Source organism: Eschrichtius robustus, chromosome 1 (assembly GCF_028021215.1).
Source record: "Eschrichtius robustus isolate mEscRob2 chromosome 1, mEscRob2.pri, whole genome shotgun sequence".
Lineage (NCBI taxonomy): Eukaryota > Metazoa > Chordata > Mammalia > Artiodactyla > Eschrichtiidae > Eschrichtius > Eschrichtius robustus.
The window spans coordinates 136,697,499-136,721,529 of record NC_090824.1 but is presented as its reverse complement, the minus strand read 5'-3'; the positions used below and the strand labels follow the sequence as shown (position 1 = coordinate 136,721,529).

At 54.4% G+C, this 24,031-nt stretch overlaps 1 protein-coding gene across 1 annotated transcript in view; it reads left to right on the top strand.

The window, feature by feature from the left end:
* PSTPIP1 (proline-serine-threonine phosphatase interacting protein 1) overlaps positions 1-24,031 on the top strand; it is a 42,296-nt gene that overhangs the window by 4,999 nt on the left and 13,266 nt on the right. The window contains exons 3-4 of the mRNA XM_068542160.1: positions 17,013-17,113; positions 17,476-17,550. Of these exons, the coding sequence (XP_068398261.1) occupies positions 17,013-17,113; positions 17,476-17,550 (176 nt within the window). The remainder of the gene's footprint in view (positions 1-17,012; positions 17,114-17,475; positions 17,551-24,031) is intronic.

The window sequence follows — 24,031 nt, the reverse complement described above, 5'->3', positions numbered from 1 at the left end:
AGGAACCATCAATGGGGACAGAGAGAACAGGCCTGAACTTTTCCCTCTGACCTGAGGTCACATCTCTCCCTTTTGAGGCTGGGCTCCAGCTTCATCTGGAAACCTCTGTGCCAAGCTGGGAGGAGCTGAGCTCCCCAACAGAGGACAGAAGGAGGTACCACATCCTGGGGTGGGGGAATGACTCACCCAGGATGCACGGGGTGAGGGTGGGGAGAGGGGACTCAGGCCCTATGTGTCTGATCAGCTACTGTTGCCTCTTCCCCTTCCCAGTTCTGAGACTCTGAGGTTCCCCACTGAGGAGGAGACTGAGGTGGGGACGACCCTCTTTTCAACATAATTCTGTTTTGAATGTGTGTGAGCCTGGGTATGATTTCCTCATCTTCAAAACACCATTGTTAGTGACTGCATGGTCCTCCAGCTGGTGGATTTGGTGGACATGCTGTGATTTATTTATCCAATCCCGTATTGTTGCACATTTAGGTTACTGCCAACTGTTTAGTATTCTGGACAGTGATGTACTGGGTAGATCTTTGTGTATCAAGGTTTTGCACTTGAGGACTACGTCTTTGGGTAGCTTCCCAGAAGAGGAGGCATTCCTGGGTGAGAGAGTGGGCCCAGTTCTCTAGCATTTGGCACTAGCAGTCACTTTGGGACCCCTCATAGTCCTCTGGCTGGGCAGGAGCCTTTTCATCCAGGAAAGAGGGACCAGAGTGACCTGGAAGGGGCTGGGAGGACTGGGCCTGGAGGGGCTCTGCTGGGAACCTAAGCCCACTCAGGCCTTGTGGGTGGACTTGCAGCAGGGCAGGGCCCTGTGGCCTTGAAGGCTGAGGGGGCCAGTGGCTGAGGAGGGGGGTCCTCCCGAGAAACAGGGGATTGTAGAGGCAGGAGGTGGGAGAGGGAGGCCCCTGGCTGTCCTTCCTTTGCCGCCACCTACTGCCTTCCCAATGTCTCCCTGGCCATGGCTGTCAGAAGGAATGAGGATGGACTCTCTTTCTGTGCTGGTTGCAAAGCTCTTCAAGGCATGGTGTTCTGTGTGAAAAGCATAGAGCCAAGCGGTGTGTCTTGCATGCGACCTGTTGTGAAAAGTGGGGGAAATAAGCATTTATGTCGGCACAGGCTTGTATTAGCAATGAGAGTCTCTGGAAAGACACACAGAGAACTAATTAAAGTGATGACCTTGGGGGGAGTCAGAGAAAAGAGATTGATGGGTTACAGGGCTGGGTGGCAGTGAGCGTTGTCACTATGTATCTTTTTATAGTTTTTAATTTTTGAACCATGCAAATGTATTACCTATTGAAAAATTAAATTACACAACTAAAAATGAAAAAGAGGATGTTTATTTCCTGTTCTGTGAAGATTTTTTTCTCTGAGTCCCAGCTACTTAAATCATCCCCAGAGGAGCGGCAACAGTGCCTGTTTGTTCAGTGCCTATTAGGCGCCAGGCACTGCAACAGTCATTCCATGTGTGTCCCCAAACCCACCCTGCAGGGAAGGGCTTACCAACGTCCTCCCGTCTGCAGAACGGAGGCATGGGCAGGTCAAGGGCCTAGTTCATGGTCCTATGTCCTGGACAGAGCAGGGGCACCCACCTAGCTCTGTCAGACCCCATCCCGTTCTGCCCCTGACTCCAAGGAGATTCACCAGTTCTTGGTTCAGTTGTAACTCCTGTTGGATATAAGAGTGGCTCCCTATATGTTAACACTGGTTTCCATGGTTTTGGAAGTAATGTGATTTTTCTCTCCATAATTTTCTGTAAGTGATCACGGATTACGTATTTCATTAAAAGGAAAATATTTAAAAACACAACTAAGCAATTTCTGTTTTCAAGGCCAAGGTGGTGTTTTTAGGCGACATTTATAGCTCGATAGCATGAACTCTTCCATGTACTCTGTGCACACTCTGTGGTGCGTGTGCCCCCTGGGACCTGAGAACTTGGTTCCTCAGTGCCCACTCCACAGGACGCGGTTGGCTGTCTAACGGCGATAGGTGACTGCAGAGGTCTGTGGTTGTGTTTGCCCTGCTGTTGCGATGCCTGCAGATTCTCTCCTGTAGGATTTCCTGGCGGCGGTGTCCTGGGCCAAGAACATAACCCACACCTTTGATTTTATTATTGGTGGAAAACAAGATCTGCTTCTCAAGACCCTCTTTTTGGTCCATTTCCCAGGAACTCATGGACTTTTCCTGGCTGCTCCTGGCACCTCCCCCCAGCTGGGGTTGCCAGCCCCTGGGATGGAGAGGGAGGGCCTTGCTTGGGTTTGGAAGGGTTGGTGAGGATTTGGGACGTGGCAGGAGGGCAAAGGGTGCTCCAGGTGGAAGGAATGGCACAGGCAAAGGTGTGGAAGGGGGAGAGGGCACAGTGGGTTTGCAAGGCGGTTTTCTGGCCCAGAGGACTGCGTAAGGTGACTGGTAGGAAGGGAAGGCCCTTGCCGGCTTGTGAAAGGTCTTGACCAACCTTGAGTGAAGGCAAAGATGCGCTCTTCCTTTTTGCACCCTCTCCAGTGACGGATGTTTCCACTCATGCAAAGAGGCTTGGAGGCTGCAGGCTGTGGGTAGGATGCCCGCCCACCTCGCCTAGAGCCTGGCTGACGCTGCAAACCACACGATGGAGGGAACGTGTTGTGGAAACTGAAACTGCCTCACTTCCAGCTAGAGAGAGTGGTACCCTGTGCCCTGGGGGCTGCCCATGCTAGGGCTCCCTGCTGGGCTAGCTCCGGAAGGTCCCTCCCTCATGGGCTCAGTCACTCCCTGTCTTCCAGTCTCAGAAGGGGAATAGGCCTCTTTGAAGCTTCCACCCTCACTCGCTGAGGGGAACCTGGAGAATCCTTTCCCCTCTCTGAACTTCAGTTTCCTAATCTGTAGGATGTCAGAGTGATTCTCACCTAAGATAAAGGCTTTGAAGATGGAGAGGCTCAGGGGACCACATTCTTCTGCTCAGCATTGGGAGTTAGCAGACCAGGAACAGATCCCAAGGGATCCCCACTTATAATTGGATAGGCACCTGCAGGGTGAGCCTCATATGTGGAACCTCCCAGTCTCAGGCTGCCTCCCCAACTCTGTTCACCATTGCATATTAAATTCCACCATTAGAGAGTCATTCCTATGGCTTCAGGCGACAAGATGCAATAGCCCCATGAGGTTGTTATTCTTATTCCTGCTTTATAGAGAAGACTGAGGCTTATAGAGGGGATGTGGACCTGGGGATGCCACCCCGTTGGACTTTGGGGCTGCTGGGCTAGGCCTGGCTGCTACCTTCCCAGGCCAGTTCAGAAAGCCCTTGGCGTCAGTGAGAGTGTGTGGTGGTTTGCCGAGACCTGGTACCCTGAGCGATGGGTGACAGAGGAGGCGGGTGAGTGACATCCCCTTCTGCTGGTGTTGACAGGCCACCCACTATTGGGCAACAGGAAGTGTCTGCTGGTGCTCCAGAGACTAGCAGCCCGGGGGGGGATGGGGCAGCCAGATGGGATCAGGGCTTCCCAACTGCAGAAATGGAAAAGCGGAAGCTGAGCTATACTGGAGAGGAAAAGGGGGTGATGGGCTGAGTCAGGAGAATGCTTGACCTGTTCAAGGGACAAGGAGGCCTGTGTGGCTGGGGCAGAGTGATAGAGGTAGACAGTAGTTGGAGATAAGATCAGAAATGTGACAGGGGTCAAAAATCCCAACAGCCCAGGCACTGCCACAGGTCAATTGCATGCAAATTTCAGGGTGGAGGAGCAGTGTTTTTCAAAGTTCTCCAGTTTCCAAAGTGCAGCCAAGGCTGAGAACCATTGGTGTAGATCACTGTGGTGTTTCGGATGCATTGCTGTTGCAGACAATGAGCATATATCTGGCTTTTACCATTTACGTGACCTCATCTGACTCACTTGTGAATGAGTAGAGGGTAGAGGGTTGTTTTTTTTTAACCTTATAACCTTATACAATTACTTTTTTTGTGGTCAGTATACGTAACGTAAAATTTACCATTTTAACCATTTTTAAGTGTGCAATTAAGTGGCATCAGTACATTCACAATGTTGTACAACCATCACCACTATCTATTTCCAGAACTTTTTCAAATTTCAAACAGAAATTCTCTACCCCTTAAATAATTACTCCCTATATCCCTCTTCTCACCTCCTACTCTGCTTTCTGTCTCTATGAATTTGCCATGCTAGGGACCACATATAAGTAGAATCAGACAATATTTGTCCTATTTCATTTAGCATAATGTCTTTAAGGTTCATCCATGTTTTAGCATGTGTCAGAATTTCATTCCTTTTTATGGCTGAAAAATATTCCATTCTACGTATATACCTCATTTTGTTTATCCATTTATCTGTTTTCGGGCACTTGGGTTGTTCCCTCATTTTGAATATTGTGAATAATGCCGCTATGAACACAGGTGTACTAATACTGGTTTGAATGCCTGCTTTCAATTCTTTTGGGTATATACCTAGGAGTGGAGCTGCTGGATCATATGGTAATCCAATGTTTAACATGTTGAGTAACTGCTAAATTATTTTCCCCAGCAGCTGCTCCATTTACATTCCCATCAGCAATGCACGAAGGTTTCAAACAAACAAACAAAAAAACCCCAAAAAACAAAACAATGCACAAGGGTTCTGATTTCTCCACATCTTCACCAACACTTGTTATTTTCTGTGTGTTTTTTCCCCCAATCATAGCCATCCTAGCAGGTATGAAGTGGTATCTCTTTTTGGTGTTTTGGTGTTTTTTTTAAACTTTGCCTCTTTATTTTATTTTTTTAAAGTTTATTTATTTATATGGCCATGCCATGCTGCATGCGGGATCTTAGTTCCCCTACCAGGGATTGAACCGTGCCCCTTGCAGTGGAAGCTCTGAGCCTTAACCACTGGACTGCCAGGGAAGTCCCTCATTGGTGTTTTGATTTGTATTTCCCTAATGACCAATGATGTTGAGCATATTTTTTTTATATTTATTGGCCATCTGTATATCTTCTTTAGAGAAATGTTTATTCAAGTCCTTTGCCTACTTTTGAATTGGGTTGTTTATCTTTTTGTTGTTCAGTTTTAAGAGTTAGTTTTTGTATATGGTGTTGAGTCCAACTCCATTCTTTTGCATGTGCATATCCAGTTTCTCCAGCACCATTTGTTGAAAAGACTGTCTTTTCCACATTGAATGGTCTTGCCGTCCTTGTTGAAAATCAGTTGACCATATATGTGAGTGCTTATTTCTGGCTCTCTGTTCCATTCCATTGGTCTGTATGTCTGTCCTTATGGCAGTACCACACTATATTAATTACTGTAGCTTTGTAGTAAGTTTTGAAATCAGGAATTGTGAGTCTTCCAACTTTGTTCTCTTTTTTTTTTTTCAAAATTATCAGCTATTGAGGTCCTGAGTTGAGGTGTTTTTATTTTTTTAATTTTTTAAAATATAGTTGATTTACAATGTTGTATTAGTTTCAGGTATACGGCAAAGTGATTCAGTTATACATATTATATATTGATATATTCTTTTTCAGATTCTTTTCCATTATAGGTTATACAAAATATTGAGTGTAGTTCCCTGTGCTATACAGTAGGTCCTTGTCAGTTATCTATTTTATATATAGTAGTGTATATCTATCTATCTATCTGATAATCCCAAACTCCTAATTTATCCCTTCCCCCCTTTTCCCCTTTGGTAACCATAAGTTTGTTTTCTATGTCTGTAGATCTATTTCTGTTTTGTAAATAAGTTCATTTGTGTCTTTTTTATTTTTTTTTTAGATCCCACATATAAGCGATATCATATGATATTTGTCTTTGTCTGGCTTACTTCACTTAGTATGATAATCTCTAGGTCCATCCATGTTGCTGCAAATGACATTATTTCATTCTTTTTATGGCTGAGTAGTATTCCATTATATATATGTACCATACCTTCTTTATTCATTCAGCTGTCGATGGACATTTAGGTTGCTTCCACATCCTGACTATTGTAAGCAATGCTGCTATGAACATTGGGGTGCGTGTTCCTTTTTTTTTTTTTTTTATAAATTTATTTATTTATTTTTGGCTGTGTTGGGTCTTCGTTTCTGTGTGAGGGCTTTCTCCAGTTGCGGCGAGTGGGGGCCACTCTTCATCGCGGTGCGCGGGCCTCTCACTGTCGCGGCCTCTCCCGTTGCGGAGCACAGGCTCCAGACGCGCAGGCTCAGTAGTTGTGGCTCATGGGCTTAGTTGCTCCACGGCATGTGGGATCCTCCCAGACCAGGGCTCAAACCCGTGTCCCCTGCACTGGCAGGCAGACTCCCAACCACTGCGCCACCAGGGAAGCCCGCGTGTTCTTTTTGAATTACAGTTTTCTCCGAATATATGCCCAGAAGTGGGATTGCAGGATCATATGGTAGCTCTATTTTTAGTTTTTTAAGGAGCCTCCATACTGTTCTCCACAGTGGCTGCACCAATTTACATTCCCACCAACAGTGTAGGAGAGTTCCTTTTTCTCCACACTAGAGATGTTTTCATAGGTGAGGAAACTGAGGTTTGAGCCTTCCTGAGGTTGCCAACCTGGACTGGCCACCAGTCTATGACAAACCCCCTATAACTCTCCCAAACCCGGACATACTTGGGGATGGTGGGCTCCTCCTTACAGTTGCCCTACCTCTGGCCCCCTGAGAAGGCCCATGACTTCTGAGCTTCCTTGAGGCCCCACCAGCTCTCACTCTTCAAGGAGGATTGTCCCACAGGCTGGGGTCACTGACTTCTTCAGTGGATCATGAGAAGGCCCTGAGGGAATTGATGTCCACCCTGGCCTGGGCCTGCCTAGACCTGAGGGGCCTTTGAAAATCAGGACTTCTGACCCCCAACTGCCCAGATGGCAGCCACTGAAGCAGAAGGGGTCCTCTTCTTTGTCACCTCTTGAATGTTTTCCTTTCATTTGGACGAGCTCTGAACCCACTCTCCCAGGCCTGGGGACCCCAGACTGCAGGTGGTAGGAAGGTCCAGGAGGTCAGCTGGGGTCAGTCCACGCAAGCAGGGTTGAGGTGGTAGGCAGGGGATCAACACAGAAGTCTGGATCAGTGTCTCTGGAGCTGTCGTGAATACTAACAGCTTGGGCTGTGGGGGTCTGCACAGCGTAGGGCAGCACCGTAGTAGGTGCTGTGCTGGTGTCTGCAATTTTTCTCAGTCTGACCCAGAAGAGGATGGAAATTGACACTGGAACCAAAGGAACGGTGTGGCTAATTCCAGGGCCAGGGGAAGACCAGCGGCTGAGACTAGGTCTTGGGTCAGGGCGGGAGCTGCCATGAGCCCGCTGGAATTTTATTTTAGTCTTCAGATCACCCCCCAACCTTAGAGGGACTGCAGATTCACTGAGGGGAGGAGTTTGCACTCCAGGGCCCAAAGGTCTTGGTTTGAGTCCTACCAACGTATGGGTGCAAGTGAGGGGCTGAGTGGGAAAGGTAAGCAGTGAACGGTTCCAGAGAGCACAGGCTTCCCTCAGGCAGCCCCAGCGCCCCAGAACCCTGGAGGTGGCATCTTGCTCCGCTTAGAGATGTGTTTTCCCACAGTGCTGCTCTGTGCCGGATGCACACTGGCTGCGTGGGGCAGGGTGAAGCAATTTCCCAGTCTCCAACACAGAACCCTTGCTTGGGGGCGCCGTCTTTGTCTCTCACACTGCCTTTAGAACCCGATGCCCTGCTTGGATTCCACTGCATTCACGGTGTGGCCCTGGTGAGTCCCGCCACTCTCTCAGCCTCTGGCTCCTTGTCTGTATTAAATCCATTACTGTGGTTAAAAGATAGACGTGGTGAAATGAATGTTAACGGCCTAGGGCAAGAAGCCCCGCATATAGACCCTCGGCAGGTACAGGAGCCCAGGAAGCCCCTGGGCTTGGAGGGCGTTGCAGCCAGAGCGCAGGGTCAGCTCTGAGGCCCAGAACCTACCAAGGCCGGCAGAGGAGGCTGAGGGACCTAATCCAGGGGCTGTGGGTGTCTATTCCTGCCTTTGGGGAAAGGTGTGAGGAGAGGGGATCCCCTGCAGCCCCAGGGGTCCATCTCTGTCCCTTGAGCAAGTCTCAAGCCCAGAGGAGGCTGCCAGCCCTCACCCTGAAGCCATTCACGGCTACCAAGCAAGACGCCCCACGTCAGCCCGGTGAGGGTTTGGAGTCTAGTGTGCGTTCCACTATACGGGTGAAGAAATTAAGGCTTAGAGATCGGAAGCATGCAGTCGATTGGATTCCAACCAGCTAGGATTCAAACCCAGCTCTCCTTTTTTTATTTCCTTTCTTGGTTTACTTTTACCTGATATGTACTAATCACCATGGCCACCATTTTCCAGGAGCTCCTTAAGTGTCAGCGTGCCCTTTGTTGGTCTCCTACATATATTATATCATTTAGTCCTCAGAGCCCCAGGGAAAGTGGACAGTGTGTTCACACTCGTTTTACAGAGGAGGGACTCTGTGCACAAGAGGTTAAGTAACTTGCTCAAGGTCACACCGTCTGTGTGCATGGGACGGGCCAGGACTAGGACGCAGTGCCTGGGGTCTTCCCACACCCCCTACCTGGACTTTCTCTTGTGGAGGTGTTCCCTGTGGGCCATCCTCTGGCAGGTGTAGGAGGTGTGGGAGGGGTGATAATTGGGGAAGGGGACGTGCAGAGACAGCGCCTGGGCCACAGACGCCGGTCCCCAGTCCCTGGCCGGTCACTTACAAGCTGGAGCCCGTGCAGCAAGGAGCCCTGTGCAGCTGGCCACATGCAGGGGATGGTCAGGGCCTGTCCTTGCTGACGGGTCAGAGTCTCCTCCGGGGCTCAGCGTCTGGGGTGGCTCAGGTCCCTTCTTCCCTCCAACCACCTTCCCTACCTGCCCTCAGCCCTGGCCACTGCTGGATCCTACAGGCACCCCCCCCCAACCCGCGCCTAATCAGCTTGGTGAGGGGCACTACAGAGGAGCTGTGTGACCTGGGCAAGTCACTCACCTTGCTGAGCCTCCGTTGCTCACCTGTGACATGGAGCGGTAAGGGCACAGTCCTGACACTGCAGGCTTCTCTGGGAATTAGAGGCATGGAGAACACTGGCCTCTACCCGTCCACATCCCTCCCATCCTCTTCCCTTCCGCTGAACTTGGAACCTGGCCCTGGATCCTCGTTCCCTCCGGGAGGGTCCCACCACTTGGTCTGCCTGACTCAGGGCTCCGCCTCAGCTGGCCTCAGGCTACCTCTTCAGACACCTGCTCCAGCCCCTCAGACCCCTCACTGCTGCTCCCGCGGGGCCCCTCAGACCCCTCACTGCTGCTCCCGCGGGGCCCCTCAGACCCCTCACTGCTGCTCCTGCGGGGCTCACGGCTCTGAGCATCAAGCTTCCGGTCTCCCAAACCCGAGCGGCTCATCCCCAGCTCCAGGCCTCTTCCCCAACTCGTGTTCACTCCCTGCCCCACCTCTTGTGCTAACTTCTACACGTTTTGGTTTCATAAAGCAGGAGGGAGAAGTGGGGGATCGAGCTGGGCCTTTAAGAGCAGAGGGGAAGTGAGATGTACATCACAGAAGGGGGGAGGGCAGTGCAGTAGAGGAGGCCCTTCCTGCTTGACGCTGCAAGAGGCCTATTTAAAAGAACAAAGTCCGAAGCGGCACGCCCACGCAATTGCTGTTTGAGCCTGGACAAGTTGCGTAACCTCTCTCATCCTCGCATTCTCCCCGCATTCTCCCCGGGTCGGTATTACTGAGATAAGAGGCCCCAGGTACGCACAGTTGGTCCCCTTCTGTTGCTTGTGTTGTTCCCCTGGTCCCCACACCCGGCTCTGTGGGATTCCTGAGAGCTCCTGAACATTCACAGGGCTCCAACAGGGCCCCCTGAAGGCTGCAGGTAACCATCAGTCCCCGGCCTCCAGATTCCCCAAATCTTGGGGCCCAGCTGGACCCCAGGTCAAGGGCCTGGACGTCTCAGGGGCCCATCCAGCAGGGCTGCTTGAGTAAGGGGCCCTCTAATGCCCAGGGGAGGCCTCAGACTGGGGCTCAGTGGAGAACTAGAGACCTCTGGAAGCTCATTTCTGATCCCAAGCCCCTATCAGCCCAGCTGAACCCCGAGTAGCTCATCTAACCACGCTCAATGTGCTTTTGTTCCTTAAAAGTAAGCTTTCTTGGCGCTCTCCCTTTGACACCTATCCTGGGCCATCTTAGAAAAGCTGTAAATCACCCCACATTTGTCTGCTTATGAATGGACCCCTCCAGTCTCTGAGTCAGGGGACACCTAGACCCAGAACACCTAGTTCAGCACATCACCTGAGGCTCGAGTCCTCTCTGCGGGATTCCTAACCTGATTACAGACCCTGGCGATGGGGCATTCTCCATCCATCAGAGCAGCTCACCTGTGTTGCACATTTGGGGCCACTCGGGCTCTTGGAAAGCCCTTCTTTGTACTGATCTGGAGTTGGCCTCTCTGGGGGCACCAACCACAGACACTCCCTCTGCTCTTGATGGCCCCACAAAGGTCTGCAAATGACCACATTCCCCAATGGCTCCTCAAGGGCTGAGACTAGGGAACTTCTCTTTACCCAACCCTCCTCCTGGGGTGCTCTGGGTAAGCAACCGGCTTGCTCACTAAAGTCTCTGGTCCATCCATCCATCCATCCATCCATCCATCCATCCATCCATCCAAGCCATACGTGGGTGTCTGGTCCTTTGCTTTCCCTCAGTTTAGCAGCCAATAATGGTGGAGATGCTGGGTACTAGCTGTGAGGCAGTGGAAAGAGCCCGGCTGCTACTCATTGACTTATCCTCTCTGAGCCTCAGTTTCCTTATCTGTACAATCGGGATAATAATACATTGTACAAAGTAGAGGGGACAAGTCTGTCTGGCTTATTTAAAGGTGCTGGATAACGAGTCATTGAATTGCAAACAAATGGTCTGCTGTTCTCCATGGGGCAGCTCAGGAGCTGTCATAAAGCCACGTCAGCTCGAGGGCCTCCCTAAGACGCTTCCTCAGCCTTTGTCCAGTGTATTTGCTGAGTGTTGCTGTGCAGACCTGGGCACCAGGACCCAGTAGGCAAACAGACCCACGTTCTGCCTTCAGGGGGCTGCCTTCTCCAGAGTTCAGTGCTTACTACCTCAGGTGTGCTGACAATCCCAGTGGTTTGGTTTCTCAGCCCACAGCAGACAAGCAACAGTGGACTAGTTAATAAACCAGCCACGGTAGGCACCTTGGCCGCAGAAAACTGTTAAACTGCAGTGAAGGGAGAGGGCAAAGCAGCCCGGGCACCATGCGGCCTGTACCCGTGTTCAAAATCGCAGTCCGTGGTTTCCAGGGCTTCCTGAGATGAAGGGAGTAAGTCCAGTCTCCCTGTTCTGTCTCCTCTTCACTAGTAAAATGTGATTTTTTAAAAAAAAGAAGGAAAGAAAGAAAAATGTTAGAAAAAATGTATAGGGCTACCCTGGAGGTCCAGTGGTTAAGATTCCATGCTTCCGCTGCAGGGGGCGCAGGTTCAATCCCTGGTTGGGGAAGTTCTGCATGCCGTGCAGTGCAGTCAAAAAAAAATATATATATATGTATATATATATATATATAGAGAGAGAGAGAGAGAGAGAGAGCACCTAGCAACCCAAGAGGACGTCAGTTATTAGAAAGGTTTTTGACAAGCATGGCTAGCATTTTACAGAATGGTTTCTGAACTTGGTAGGGTGCAAGCAGGAAACTTAATGTTTTTCCTTCCACCTTCCAAAGCCACTGGTAGCTCTCCCTTCCTCTACCCTGGGCACGTGTTAGAGCGTTTCTAGTCCTTTTCAGGTCTAACTCCCTCCATTTCCACCACATATCAAAATCTCACTCTTGTTCACTTGAAAGCTTCCCAGTCTCCCCTCTTGGCCCGTGACTGGAAGCCGATGCTGGGGACAGAGAGCAGGTCGTCTCTGCACTTGCCGTGTTCTGCCACCTCCACTGCCTGCTGCTTCTGTGTCTCCACAGACGGCGTGGGGCGCGGGCTTGGAAGCTCTAAAGGGGTGAAGTGTCTTATTTCCCTGGTGCTGCTGTAGCCGGTGCGGCGGGTAGCAAATGCACACAGGTCAGCTCTTCCTCTCCTGGCTGCCTCGGCGGGTTCTTTGGTGACCTGGCGTATCCCGCTCCGTCCCCTGCAGCTGTCCACGTCTGACCCCTCCCAGCTGCTCCCCACCGTCCACTCCACGCAGCTTCTTTCGGGGGCTCTTCCCTCGCTGTCAGGCATTTCTCACCGGCAGAGGCTTACTACAGGCAGCTCTTCCCAGCCACCTTCCCGGCCTCCACTTGGTTCCCAGGAAACACATGACGCCAGTTCCCAACTGCTCCCTCCCCAGGCCTCACTCCCCTCAGGCAGCTCCAGCCCACCCCAGACTTCTGACTTCTCTAGGTAAGAGGCAGCCATGGTTGCCATGGCTTCCAAAAGCCAGCAGACAGACAGCAGCCTCTCTGCTGGAAGGGCAATTGAAGGTCACTTCCTCTCCCTAAACCTGTTTCACAGTCAGGAGGCCCCAGAGAGGGCAAGGGACTTTACTAAGACTACCCAGCTTCTTCCTGGCAGATCAGACCTGGTACCAAAACCCAGGCCTCTCCCTCTAAGGTTAGAGGTTTAGCTGTCCTCTGAGGGACTTTATATTCTGGAATTCCACGTAAGGAAACATTTGAAAAGGCTTCTGCAGCCTTTTAAATGGACCCTCTGATGGGGGAGGGTGTGTGGTAGGGAGATAACTTGTTTTTTCCAGCCTGGCGCATCTGGGTTCTGTCTGGTGCGGGGGTGAGAGGCAGGCAGGGACAGGGTAGGGCGTGGGGAGCTGCCACTTGCTGAACAGCCACTGAGCCTGGGGCTTTGCAGAGAGTTGAGGGAATGAGCCAAGATCTGGTCTGGGAGAGCTGGGTTCAAATCCCTGCTGTGCCCTTCAGGGCCCCTGAGCAGATTAGGTAACCTTTCTGGGTTCCATTTTCCTCATCTGTAAAATGGGGGTAATCCCGGCTCAGGGCAACCTCTGACCTTGCATTTACTATTCTCATCTGTGTACATTATGTCAGTGGCTTCTCAGATCAAACCTAGGTGGTGGGAACAATTAGGCTTCTTTTTACAGGGAGGGAAGTAGAGGCTGAGAATGACCAGGACCACAGGGTGGGGTGTGAACCCGTATCTGGTCTGCTGAACTCTGTCCAATCTCTCAGGCCAAGCCCGGGCCCCCTCCCTGACTGGGCGGCCAATCTGCCCTGATAAGGCTGTGCCCTAGAGGGTGGGCTATCAGGGCCAGGAGAGGTTGGCCTCTGCCCTCACTTCCTCCATGAGGAAACCAGGTCCTGAGAAGGGAAGTGTCTTGCTTGGCACCCTGGTCTCTGTGGCCTAGCCCATGCAGCCACCAAGCATTGTATGGGTGTAAAAAGGAGGAAGTGGCAGTGTGTACAAAGGCCAGTGGGGGCATGGCAGGGCCGGGGCCAGCTGGTGGGCCTGGACCGTGGCTTACAGCCAGAGCCACCCAGAGAAGGGAGCAGGTGGGCCGCCCCTGAGCACAGCCCGGCACCCAGGCCTCCCGCACGCTGCCTTCAGGCTGAGGTAGGACTATGCTTCCTCCTGCCAGAGTTGTCCTGAGCACCTCCTCCTGCAGCCCCGATCTGATCCCTCTGCAGAGAAAGGGAGGCCCAGAATGGCCACACAGTGCGGGCGGCAAGGCCTGGGTTCCCACATCTGGCTTGAGGGAAGTCTCCCAAAAGAGGGGACCGCACCTGCCTGCCACCTGGCGCCCTCCCCTGGGGTGGATCGCCCTAGTGCCACATGGTGAGGGTGGGGCCTCCGGCCGCTTGCCAGCTCTCAGCAGCTTGTCTGCAGAGCCAGCCCGGCCCTTCTCCAGGGCGGCGTTCCTCTGACCCAGCCTGGGCACAGAGCTGGCCTCTGTGAATCCATGGTAACTGAATGACAGATGGAAACACAGCTTTGGTTTGAGGCAGAGAGAATTTGGGAAATCATTTTCAAAAGTTTTTTTTTTTTAATCATTTTTTGATGTTTCAAAATGTAAAAGAGTTGCTCGACTATTGAATGAATGACTATTGAATGAATCAGTCTATTGAATGACTGATGTCGGTATGTGAGTTTGGGAACAAGCTGACCTGGGTTCACATCCCAGATTCTGATCTTTACCAGCTGAGGAACCTCGGGCAGTCACTTCCCCTCTTTTCCTCCTCATCACCGTCCTTACCTCCCTGGGTGTGTGGTGTTTTCAATAAGAAAACAGCTGTGATATTCTTGGTATGGTGTGTGGCAAGTGGACTCAATAAAGAGCAATTTCACAGAGGGCAAGGCCACAGGCAGGTCTCAGGTGACAGAGGCTGCAGGTAGACAGAAGGAGATGGGAGGCCCTGTCTTCTGGTAGCTTCTGCACTGTGGAAATGGCAGCCTGAGACTGTCAACAAGGGCCCTGACAGGGAGCCCTGGACACCAAGAGGGTGGAGCTGGGTAGGTGCAGGGAGGAAAGGCCAGGATGGGCCCCCTGGAGGAGGTGACTCTGGTGCTGGACCTTAGACAGTAAGCCTGCAGGACTGATTGATTAAGTGATTGAATGATTGGTTAGTTCATTTCCTCAGCAGTTTCCTGAGTCCGGCTGTGCCCAACTCTGAGCCATGAGTCAGAAGCCCTGGAGGAAGAGGCAGTGGTGGGGTGGAGGAGGGGTACAGGCTGGCAGGGAGCAGGCCCCAGGGAGTCAGGCACTTCCTTGGAACAGTCTAGTCACTTGTGACGGTGGTTCACTTGGCCAAAGCCCCTGCCGGCACCAGTGTGCTCTGAGCAGGGGCTGGACCAGACTCTCAAGCCTGCAGTGCTTTGGGGGCTTGAGCTCCTGAGGACCCAGCCTGCAGGACCCCTCTGCCTGCCACCTCCTCTAGAATGGCCAATGTAGGTTTGCTTTTGCTTCTCTTTCCACTCTGGGGGTCTCAGTAAGGACAGTGGGGTTTCCCTGGGGAGTGGGAGCCAGGCATGGGGCTGGGAGGGAAGAGCAGAGCGTCCGCTGCAGGGCTGGGCTTGCTCAGCGTCTCCCTGCTCAGGCCCCCCTCCCAGAGGCATCGGGGAGTAACAGCAGGTGCCCTGCAAGTCCAAATCCTTGTCCTGCCTCCGCCTGTAGGACCTCAGGCAGGTCCTTCCCTTCTCTGGGCCTCAGTTTCCCCAAGGACTGAGGGGCACTGGACAAGATGCTTCCCAGTTCTGGTGGTCTATGGAATTTGGCCCTGAATACTGGTGTCCAGCTCAGAGTGACCCTCTTGAGGGGGAGGGCAGATCCATTTTCCCCCCTGGCTGCCACAGGCTTTAGTCCTGGGGGTCTGGAGGGAGGACAGAGGCTGAGGGGCAGGAAGCCGTGGTCTGCTGCCTGGTTAGTAGGCAAGTGGCCCGTGAAAGCTACAGAAATGGAAGCCTGGTGCACACCAGCCTGGACATTGCAGTGGACAGGCCTGCAGGGGTTGGGGGGTTGACTTCCTCCTGCTGGGGTTCTGAGTAGTCAGCCAAGGCCCAGGCCTGCTGCTTGTCACCCAGTGGGCAGCTGAACCTGGGTCTCAGGAATTTCTAGTGCTGCTTATGGAGGAGGGTATGAGCTTGGCATCCTAACCATCCTACAGGCCTGCAGATTCCCTTATTCTGAGTTTGCTGAAGGTGGGCTGGGCCTGGCACGGGGCCATCTGGGGCAATTTATGGCATCTCTGCCCTTCTCTACCACGTTTGATTCTCCTTAGACCTTGAAGAAAAACACCTTCTCCTCAAGTACTACCTCCCGCCCCCAACTTCCTACACCAGCAGCTCAGAACCCACTCCAGGGGTGAGAGTCAGATCAACAGCAGGATGGGTGGCAGAGAGGCAGCTGTGTCCTGAGAATTCTCCAAGATGGCCCTCTCCCCACCATCCTGGCTAAGAGGCGGACCTAGGGTGTGCTGGGTGTCCTGGGGTGCTAGGTGTGTCCTAAGTGTGTGCTAGGATGTGCCCTAGCCCTGACCCTCAAGGCCCACCTCAGCAGATGGGTGCAGGAGCCCGGCGTGGCATCTGGTACACAGCAGATGATCAGGGAACAGCAATTGCTCTTGTCTCTGCAGAGGCTCTAGAGTGCAGGGGTGAAGGGCACGGACCCGAATAAGACAGCCTGGGTTCAATGCCACACCTGCTGCTTTCAAGCTGTGTCACCCTGAGTACACTTCACCCATCTGTGCCTCAGTTTTCTCACTTGGACCCCTGAGATAAAGAGGCTAATTGAGAAGGTGACAGGAGTGAGCAGTGTTGGGCACCCCGTAAGGCTGTCATCACGGAGCCTTGGTGGGGACCCTTCCCATGGCTGTCTTAGACTAGAGTTGCTGTGTCCTGACTATGAGCTCTGATCCACGAGGGGCTCACCTACACCTGGTACCTCCACAGATGGGGGACCTACTGTGTGCCTGTGTGAAGCTGTTACCGACCAGGTTTCTTGGCCTCCTTAATCAATAGAAATTGATCAGAGGCCAGACAAGAAGTTCAGGCAAGGCTTTATTGGGGCCCCTATTGCAGCAGGGGGGAGCGAGAACAAACAACAGTTTCCCTTGTTTGCCCGCTCGCTCAAGGGGGGAGAACTTGTTCTTTATACGGGGTGAGGGTAGGGGTGTGTCCAGGGGTCGGGCTGGAGGGGTGGCTTAGGTGGTCTGCCCGCCCCTTAGCTGGTGTTGCATGCAACGAGCTTTTGCTCCCGACCCACTGCTTTTGCTCCCCCGGCTCTTCAGAAGTGGCAGTTGAGGTTTCTTGGGTCTTTTGTATCTTTTGGTCCAGAATTTGCCCCAAATGCACATGCACGCCGTTATTTTTAGTCCCATATAATTTCTTTGTATTTTGTAGCTTGAGGAGAGGTGTGTCCAGGTGCCAGCACTGCAGCACTGCAGCAAGGGGGCCCAGGTCCCAACCTGTCTCAAAGCCAGGCCCTGAATCCCAAGAGCTCGTTCTTGGATAGGGCAGAGTGGGGCAGACGGGGAGGCCAGGCTGGAGGAGGTCAGCAGGGTCCTCACCAGGCTGCAGTCTGCGTTCCCCCGACCCACGCAGCCCGGCTGTGGCCCTCACACGTCCCTCTGTCCTGTGTTCCAGTGCAGGGACTTCACGGCCCACACGGGCTACGAGGTGCTGCTGCAGCGGCTGCTGGATGGCAGGAAGACGTGCAAGGACGTGGAGGAGCTGCTGAGGCAGAGGTGAGCCCCTCCCCCCAGCCCCTGGGAAGTGGCCGAGTCCCCATCCCGGCCGAGCTGCCGGCTGGGCGCCCCCCCCCCCCCCCCCACCGCTCTAAGAAGTCAGGAGCGCGACTCTCCTGTTTCTCCCGACCTGGGCCTCCCCAAAGTGGGCAAATAATCTGATATTCCTCCAGTTGTTCTTGAATTTAGCCAACACTTATTTAGACGAAGGGCTGGAGGCTTAACCTTCTCAAGGAGGAGCCCGCCGGCCAGCCAACCCCCAGAGCGGGTGGACCGTCAGGTCCTCCTGCCGCCGCCGGCAGAGCCTGAGCTGCGGGCGGCGGAAGTGGAGGAGATGCAGCGCCCAGGGGTTGTCATTGCAGGGCCCAAGCAGAGGAGCGGTATGGGAAGGACCTGGTGCAGATCGCCCGGAAGGCAGGCGGCCAGACAGAGATCAAGTAAGAGGGCCCCTCCTGCTTCGCCAGGCACTTTCCACAGGGTTTAGGGCTTCCCCGTGTGGGGTGGACTGGGGAGGGCTGGCGAGGGTCTGGATGGCTCCCAGGGTAGGGTACCTGGAGGGCATCTCTCTTGGGAGTCAGGCATTCTGGGCGAGGTCAGGTTCTGCGTGTGGGAAAAAAGCCAGCAGTCTGGGCACCAGGGAGGCCCTGGGCAGGGGGTGAGGTCATCTGTCCTCAGGTGCCTGCAGCACAGCCCGCACCCTCTGGGCGGCCTCCATCCAAGTCCTGAGAGCCCTGAGGGGAGGTGACAGGACCCCACTGGCTGCCGCAGACCCCGCAGCATTGGCTCGGCTCAGGCTTCCAGGAGGGACGTGTGGCCACAGGCGGGGGTGCCAGCTCCTCACCCGTCAGCCCTGGGACCTTGGTGGGGGGGGGTCACTGACACTCTGTGCCTCCGTTACCTCATCAGTGAGCAGACGACAGTACAACCTTCCTCAGAGGAGTATGTGAGTCCAGGGCTGGCTCAGGCCTGGCTGGGAGGGGAGGCAGTAAGGGCACTTGCTGCTGTGAAGCCGCTGGGCCTCTCTGGCCCTGGGGCCTGGGCCTCTGTGTGCGGAGTGTCAGGCGGGGACGCAGATGGAGAGAGAGTGACGATTGGAGGGCAGCTAAGGAGAACTTTATAACAGTGGAGCGGAGGGGGCTGCCTCGGGACGTGTGGACTCTCCCCGCTGGGTGAGGACCGAGCCAGGCTGAGGGGCAGACAGGACCCTGGACTCCAAGTCTGGTAGGGCTCCTCCTACCCTGGAGCCGCAAGACCTCACCCAGCCTGCGGCTGCCATAGCAACCCCTGCCCCCTGCCCCTGCTCCCACAGGGGTCAGGCCCGTAAGTGTCTGGCTCTGCCCAAGGAAAGTGGCCCTGGACCCTGTCAGCTGCAAAGCCCGGAACCGGGTCCCCTCATTTGAGTGTCTGAATAAACAACACGCTCTAAGTCTCCTAAAGACATAGGCAACCCTGGCTGGTCCCTGCTTCCAACCTGGAGTCAGGGAAAGCTTGGAGAGGGCTAGAGGAAGGTTGAAAAGTGGTGTGAGCCAGGGGAGATGAATGCTCAAGGCCCAAGCGTCCTGCGTTGGACCACGAAGTGTGAACAGCAGCTCCAGGAGTACGAATGCAGGAGCCCTAGTCCCCGCTTGACCTTTGTGAGCTGTGTGACTGTGGGCAAGTCACTCAACCTCTCTGAATTTGGTTCTCATCTGTCCACTCCAGTGGGCTGTTGAGCAGATAAAGATGGCAGGGCCGAGGCTGAATACCGGCTGAGTGCCGAGGAGGGCTCAGGACATGGTGAGGAACGAACGGAAGTCTGTGGGGACCTTCTTTGTCTTCCAGGCAGGGGGTGGAATCAAGGGAGCATGACCCAGGGGGAGTCCCTGCCCACCTCCTGCCCTCCCAGGCCTGCTGGAAAAGGAGAACTTTCCCAACAAGAGAGGAGACCTCCGGGGGGAAGTGGAGAGGGTGCTCCAGGCAGGGCCACGGTGGGAGGTCAGGCTGGAGGTGGACTGCGTGAGGCACACGCGGGGGGCTGTGAGTCACGGGGGACTTAAAATAAGGAAGGCGAAGCCACCAATGAAGAGAATAAAGTGGGAATGGAGCCAGGTGGGCAGTGGGAAGGGTGGAGAGGTGCACAGAAGTGGCCAGGGTGAGGTTGTGGGCAGCCCTGATTGCCTGCGTGGTTATAGGAAGCCTAGGGGGTCAAGGTCTGCCCCGCCCTATATGCTGTGTGACCCTGGGGTGGTCACTCCCCCTCTCTGAGCCCTGGGTCCTCAGCAGTGAAAGGGGACAATCACTCCCAAGAGTTGCTCTGGACAGTCACAATGTCAAGCAGAGAGCGCCAAGCCACAGCGACGCTCGATAAACAGCAGGGGTCTTTAGGATCTCATGGGCCCCTCCATAAGTAAGATAAATTGGGGTCACCCGGTTTAGTTTAACACTGAGGAGCCTGCCTGGCCAGCCTAGACCATTTCCTCTGAGGCCCAGCCCCTCCCTGGCCCTGGCCCTGGCCCTGGCCCTAGAGGCACAGCTTCCATCCAAGGTGGGAGCACCAGGGTGGGGCCCCAGGCCAGGGAAGGGAGGAGAGTCAGGGTCCACCTTGCTGCCTACCAAGGAGGAGCTGGTGCCTGGGCCGGGAGGGCCAGGCCCTAAGGCTCAGCCTAACCAGCAGAAGGAGAGGCAGGAACAAAACCCACAGGGGCCCCGCTGCACAGCCACACGGGTTCCAGAGCAGGCTGGGAGCAGTGCATGCATACCAGCACTGCCCCGAGTTCCCCCATCGAGCTGGGGTGGCCAGAGGAGCAGGGCAGAGCAGAGGGCACCTCCTGGGAGAGGTGGAGAGGAGGGGAAGGCACCTTCCTGACAGAGGACCGCCACGGACAAAGGCTGGAGGTGGGAAAGCTCAGGGCACATTCAGAACCAGAGAGTCAGGAGGCAGGAGGCAGGAGTCAGACCATCCCAGCTCACCTGCTGCTTCCCGTAGGGCTGTGCCCCTTGCAGCTCCCAGCTCAGCTGACTCTGCACAGTAGGTGCTTAACAATTACTGCTGTTGATCCGCAAGGCGTGTACTAGGGTTGGTGACACCATTAAGTCATTCCTTTCTTTAACTGTGGGCCAAGCATCCATCATCCATCCAATCATGTATGGAGCACCTACTATGTGCCATGCCCTAGGCTGAGTTGGGAGGGATTCAGAATTTTTAAAATGAAGTAAAATAAAGGGCCTCACTGTTCTGAAGCCAGGGTCTAGCACACTGAGGGTAACTTCACTCTCGTCCCCAGTCCTTTGCATCAGAACTTCACTCCAAGGGCCCTCTCATGCCCCACCTCCTCCAGGAAGCTCTCCCAGGCACTCTGGCCTTGCCTGCCTGTCAGGGTCTTGGCTTAGACCAGGTTGCCCCATCCCACACCAACGTGGAGGGCTCTTTGTGGGTAGGGTGAGTGGCAACCATGACAACATGGGTTGCTTCCTTGTCGCCGTGGAGGCTTGTGGGGGGGTGTGGGGTTGGCACCTGGCAAAGCTGGCCTGGCCGCTCCGTGTGGGGACCGGCAGCCCATCCTCCAGGGCCCGCCTCCTGGTCAGCGGGAGCCCCCTGCCTCCCCGTGGCCAAGGCCCCTGTGTCCCATGGGATGCTCATTCTCAGCCCCTGCGAGGGTGGGCGGAGGGCTGGGGGTGCATAGGCTGGATGGGGCGAACGAGGAGGACAAAAGCCAAGGGGTGAAGTGACCCCAGAAATAGCCCAGCGAGAGCTGAGAGGGCGGAGCAGGCCAGCCTCCCCACCCCTGCTGCCTGAAATAGAGCATTTGTGTGTCATCCCCTGACCTCAGACTGGTCAGAAGGCCGGAGACTCAGCCACATATATTAAAACGAGGTTACTCCCACCTTCAAGTGACTTTTAGCATTCTCCTCCTTCACACATTAACTCAGCAAGCATGTGCTGGGCAGTGGCAACGGGGGACACACAAATAAGACCTGGTCCCCAACTCGAGGGACCCCCACAGGCCCTTTCAATGCATCTTAAAGAAGCGCTAGGTGGGTGCAGGGGGCTTATCCATAACATCTAAACCACACATCCAGCCCTTACAGAAAGTTCACCTTGACTCTCCTTCCAGCCTTGGGGCCTTTGCTCTGGCTGTTGCCCTCATTTCTCCCCTGCGAGGTCTAGCTGAAATACCGCCTCCCCCAGAAAGCTGTCACCTCCCCCCACTCTTGTTCATCCTGCGCCACATAGGGTGCTGAGTGCCACAAGCTGCAGAAGCTGCATGGGGCAGGGGTTCAGGAAATAAAGGGGAATTGAGGCAGGGCTGGGGGCAGCTTCCTGCGAGCCCCTTTGCAGTAACCGCGAGCAAGAACGGCCCCCACCTGAGTTCTCACACCCTCTCGTCCCTGCTTCACCCCACTTGTCACAGCCTAAAACGCTGTGTTTTCCTGTCAAAAGAGAGGGGGTTTTGTTCATGATCTCTCTTCCTCTGAGCTCAGAGCATGAAGGTATCACTGAGGATATTGGAGGGACAGAGGCGGGCCCTGTTCCCATCAGGGCTCCTCTGAGGTCAGCTCACTCAGGCCCAGCCTCCAGCAAGGGGAGCAAGAGGCCCATCTCCTGTGAGCTGGGAGGCAGGAGCCTCCCGGCTGGCAGGTGCGCAGGGGGTGGGATGGCAAAGCAGGGACCACGAGATGGTGCGTGTCACATGGTGGTACAGAAGTACAGAAGGAGACATTTACACTGGAAATTCAGACTGTTTGGAACAGAATTCCAGGCTGAGTGTCCTGAGAGCCGGGTTGAAAAGGGCAATGGGATGAGTTACGCATGAGGACACCGGTGACTGATAACAGAGGTCAGAGGCCTGCAAGGGGTCCCCATCCTTGACATGTGATGGAGACACGGTAGAGGAGAGCTCTGGGAAATCTTGGTCATGGTTTCCCTGAGTGGTTTGGAGTTGAGAAAGGCCTTGGAACTTATCGCTCTGGGCTGTAATCCTAGGGACAATGGGGAGGAGAACCAGGCATTGCCGCTGTTCAGTGGCCTCACAGTTCAGTGCTGTGACAGACACTCAAGGTATCAACCCAAGATGACAATAGGAACAAGTGCTCCGAAGGGACAGAAGAGGAAGCCAGGCAAAGATGCCGCACATAGGGAACTAGCATGTGCAAAGGCCCTGCGCAAGAAGGAACATGGCATATAGAAGGAACTGGTAGGTGGCCAAAGAACAGGGATAACAGGTGAGAAGTGAAGCTGGAGGGTTGGAGGTGATGGGGCAGGGGCTAGGGTGGCGGCAGTGAGAGGTGGACCGATAGGAGATTTGGGAAGTGAAGAAGAAGGTAACGGAGGGGGAGGAGGGTGGAGCCAAGGGCGCTGGTAGGTTTCTGGTGTGCATAACCTGGTAGACGGTGGTGCCTTTGCTGAGAAGGGAGCCCTGCAGGAGGAGCAGGTTTGTAGGGCAATGAGTCCAGTTTCGGACACTCTGAGTCTGAGGTGTCTGTGAGATGTTAAGTCTAAAAGGAGCTGAGGACCAGGCAGTGGGTGTGCAAGCCCCAGCCTGTGGGAGGGGTCTGGGCAGGGTGTGGTCATGCTGTGGGTCATGATGGGGCATGGAGAAGTGGCCATACTGGACCTGGAGAGGCTCTAACCATGGACGGGGAGACTGAGGCAGGAGACGAGTGTGTGAGAAGGAGGTGTAACCGCTGGCAAGGTGTCAGTTCTGTCAGAGAAGGGTCCTGACCTCTCCACCCCCCACCAGGGCAGATGGGGTCACCATGGCAATCGCCCCTTCCTTCCTCTGGTGAGAAGCAGAAGGCTCCAGCTCTCTCCACTTGTGTGGCCACGGCCAGTTTCTTTACCTCTCTGACCCTTGTTTTTCTCATCTGTAAAATGCGGATAATGATGGTACCCTCCCTGCCTGGCAGAGTTGTGAGGATTATGTAATTTAGGCCAGCATCTGAACGTACATCAGCAGCGCCTGGAGATTTGTTCAAACACAGTGTGCTGGGCCCCTCTTCCAAGCTTCTGCTTCAGGAGGACTGGGGTGGAGCCTGAAACCTGCGTTTCTAACAAACTCCCAGGTGATGCTGCTGCTGCTGGTCTGCTGCTCCTCCATGGCCTCAGTTTCCCTAACTGTCCCCATGGGAGGAGGGAGCCCCCCTGTGAAGCCTGCCTTGCAAGGATTGTGGGGAAATGCAGGCGGGTGGGCAGGGCTGTCTCACTGGGTGTCATGTGGCCATATGGCCACCAGTGGGCGGGCGCGCTGCTCCGCAGAGAGGCTGGATGGGCTGCAGCAGGATGCGGCCAGCAACAGGATCCTCGCCGCTGCCTGCATGTGACCCCAGCAAGCCTGGCCACGCTCGGGCCTCAGTTTCCCTATTGGCCTCGATTGACTGTGGCTCCTCAGGCGTCCTGGTGAGGGGGGAGTTAAGGGGCCATAAACACAGGCAGAGAATTTTACCCTTGAGGTAGACAAGCCTCACTTCAGGGCCAATCTGCAACCTCCACACACCGTCTCTGTGCACTTGGAGTCTTGGTACCCACAGGGCTGCAGGGAGTGGGGGGGGGGGGGAAAGGAGCCCAATCTATGGGGCTGCCTCAAGGGGACCCCCTACCTGAAGGCAAATCCAGTGGGGGTTTCTGATAAGAGGAGGCATGCAGTAAGCTCTTAGCTGGGGCATTTTGGAGGTACAGCTCAGGTCAGGTTAAGAGGCCTGGGGGACCCCCAGGTCAGGGTGTGCAGTAGTGGGCTCAGGGGAGGGTGACACAACAGCAACCCTTGTAAAGCATCTGCTTTGCACCAGGTCAGAGGTGCTTTATACATATACATTCATTTAATCCTCATAACCATTCTGTTTGTGCTATTATCCCCATTTTACAGAAGGGGAAACTGAGGCCCAGAGAGGCTAGGTAACTTGCCCAAGGTCATACAGAGAGTGAGTGGCAGAGCTTGGATT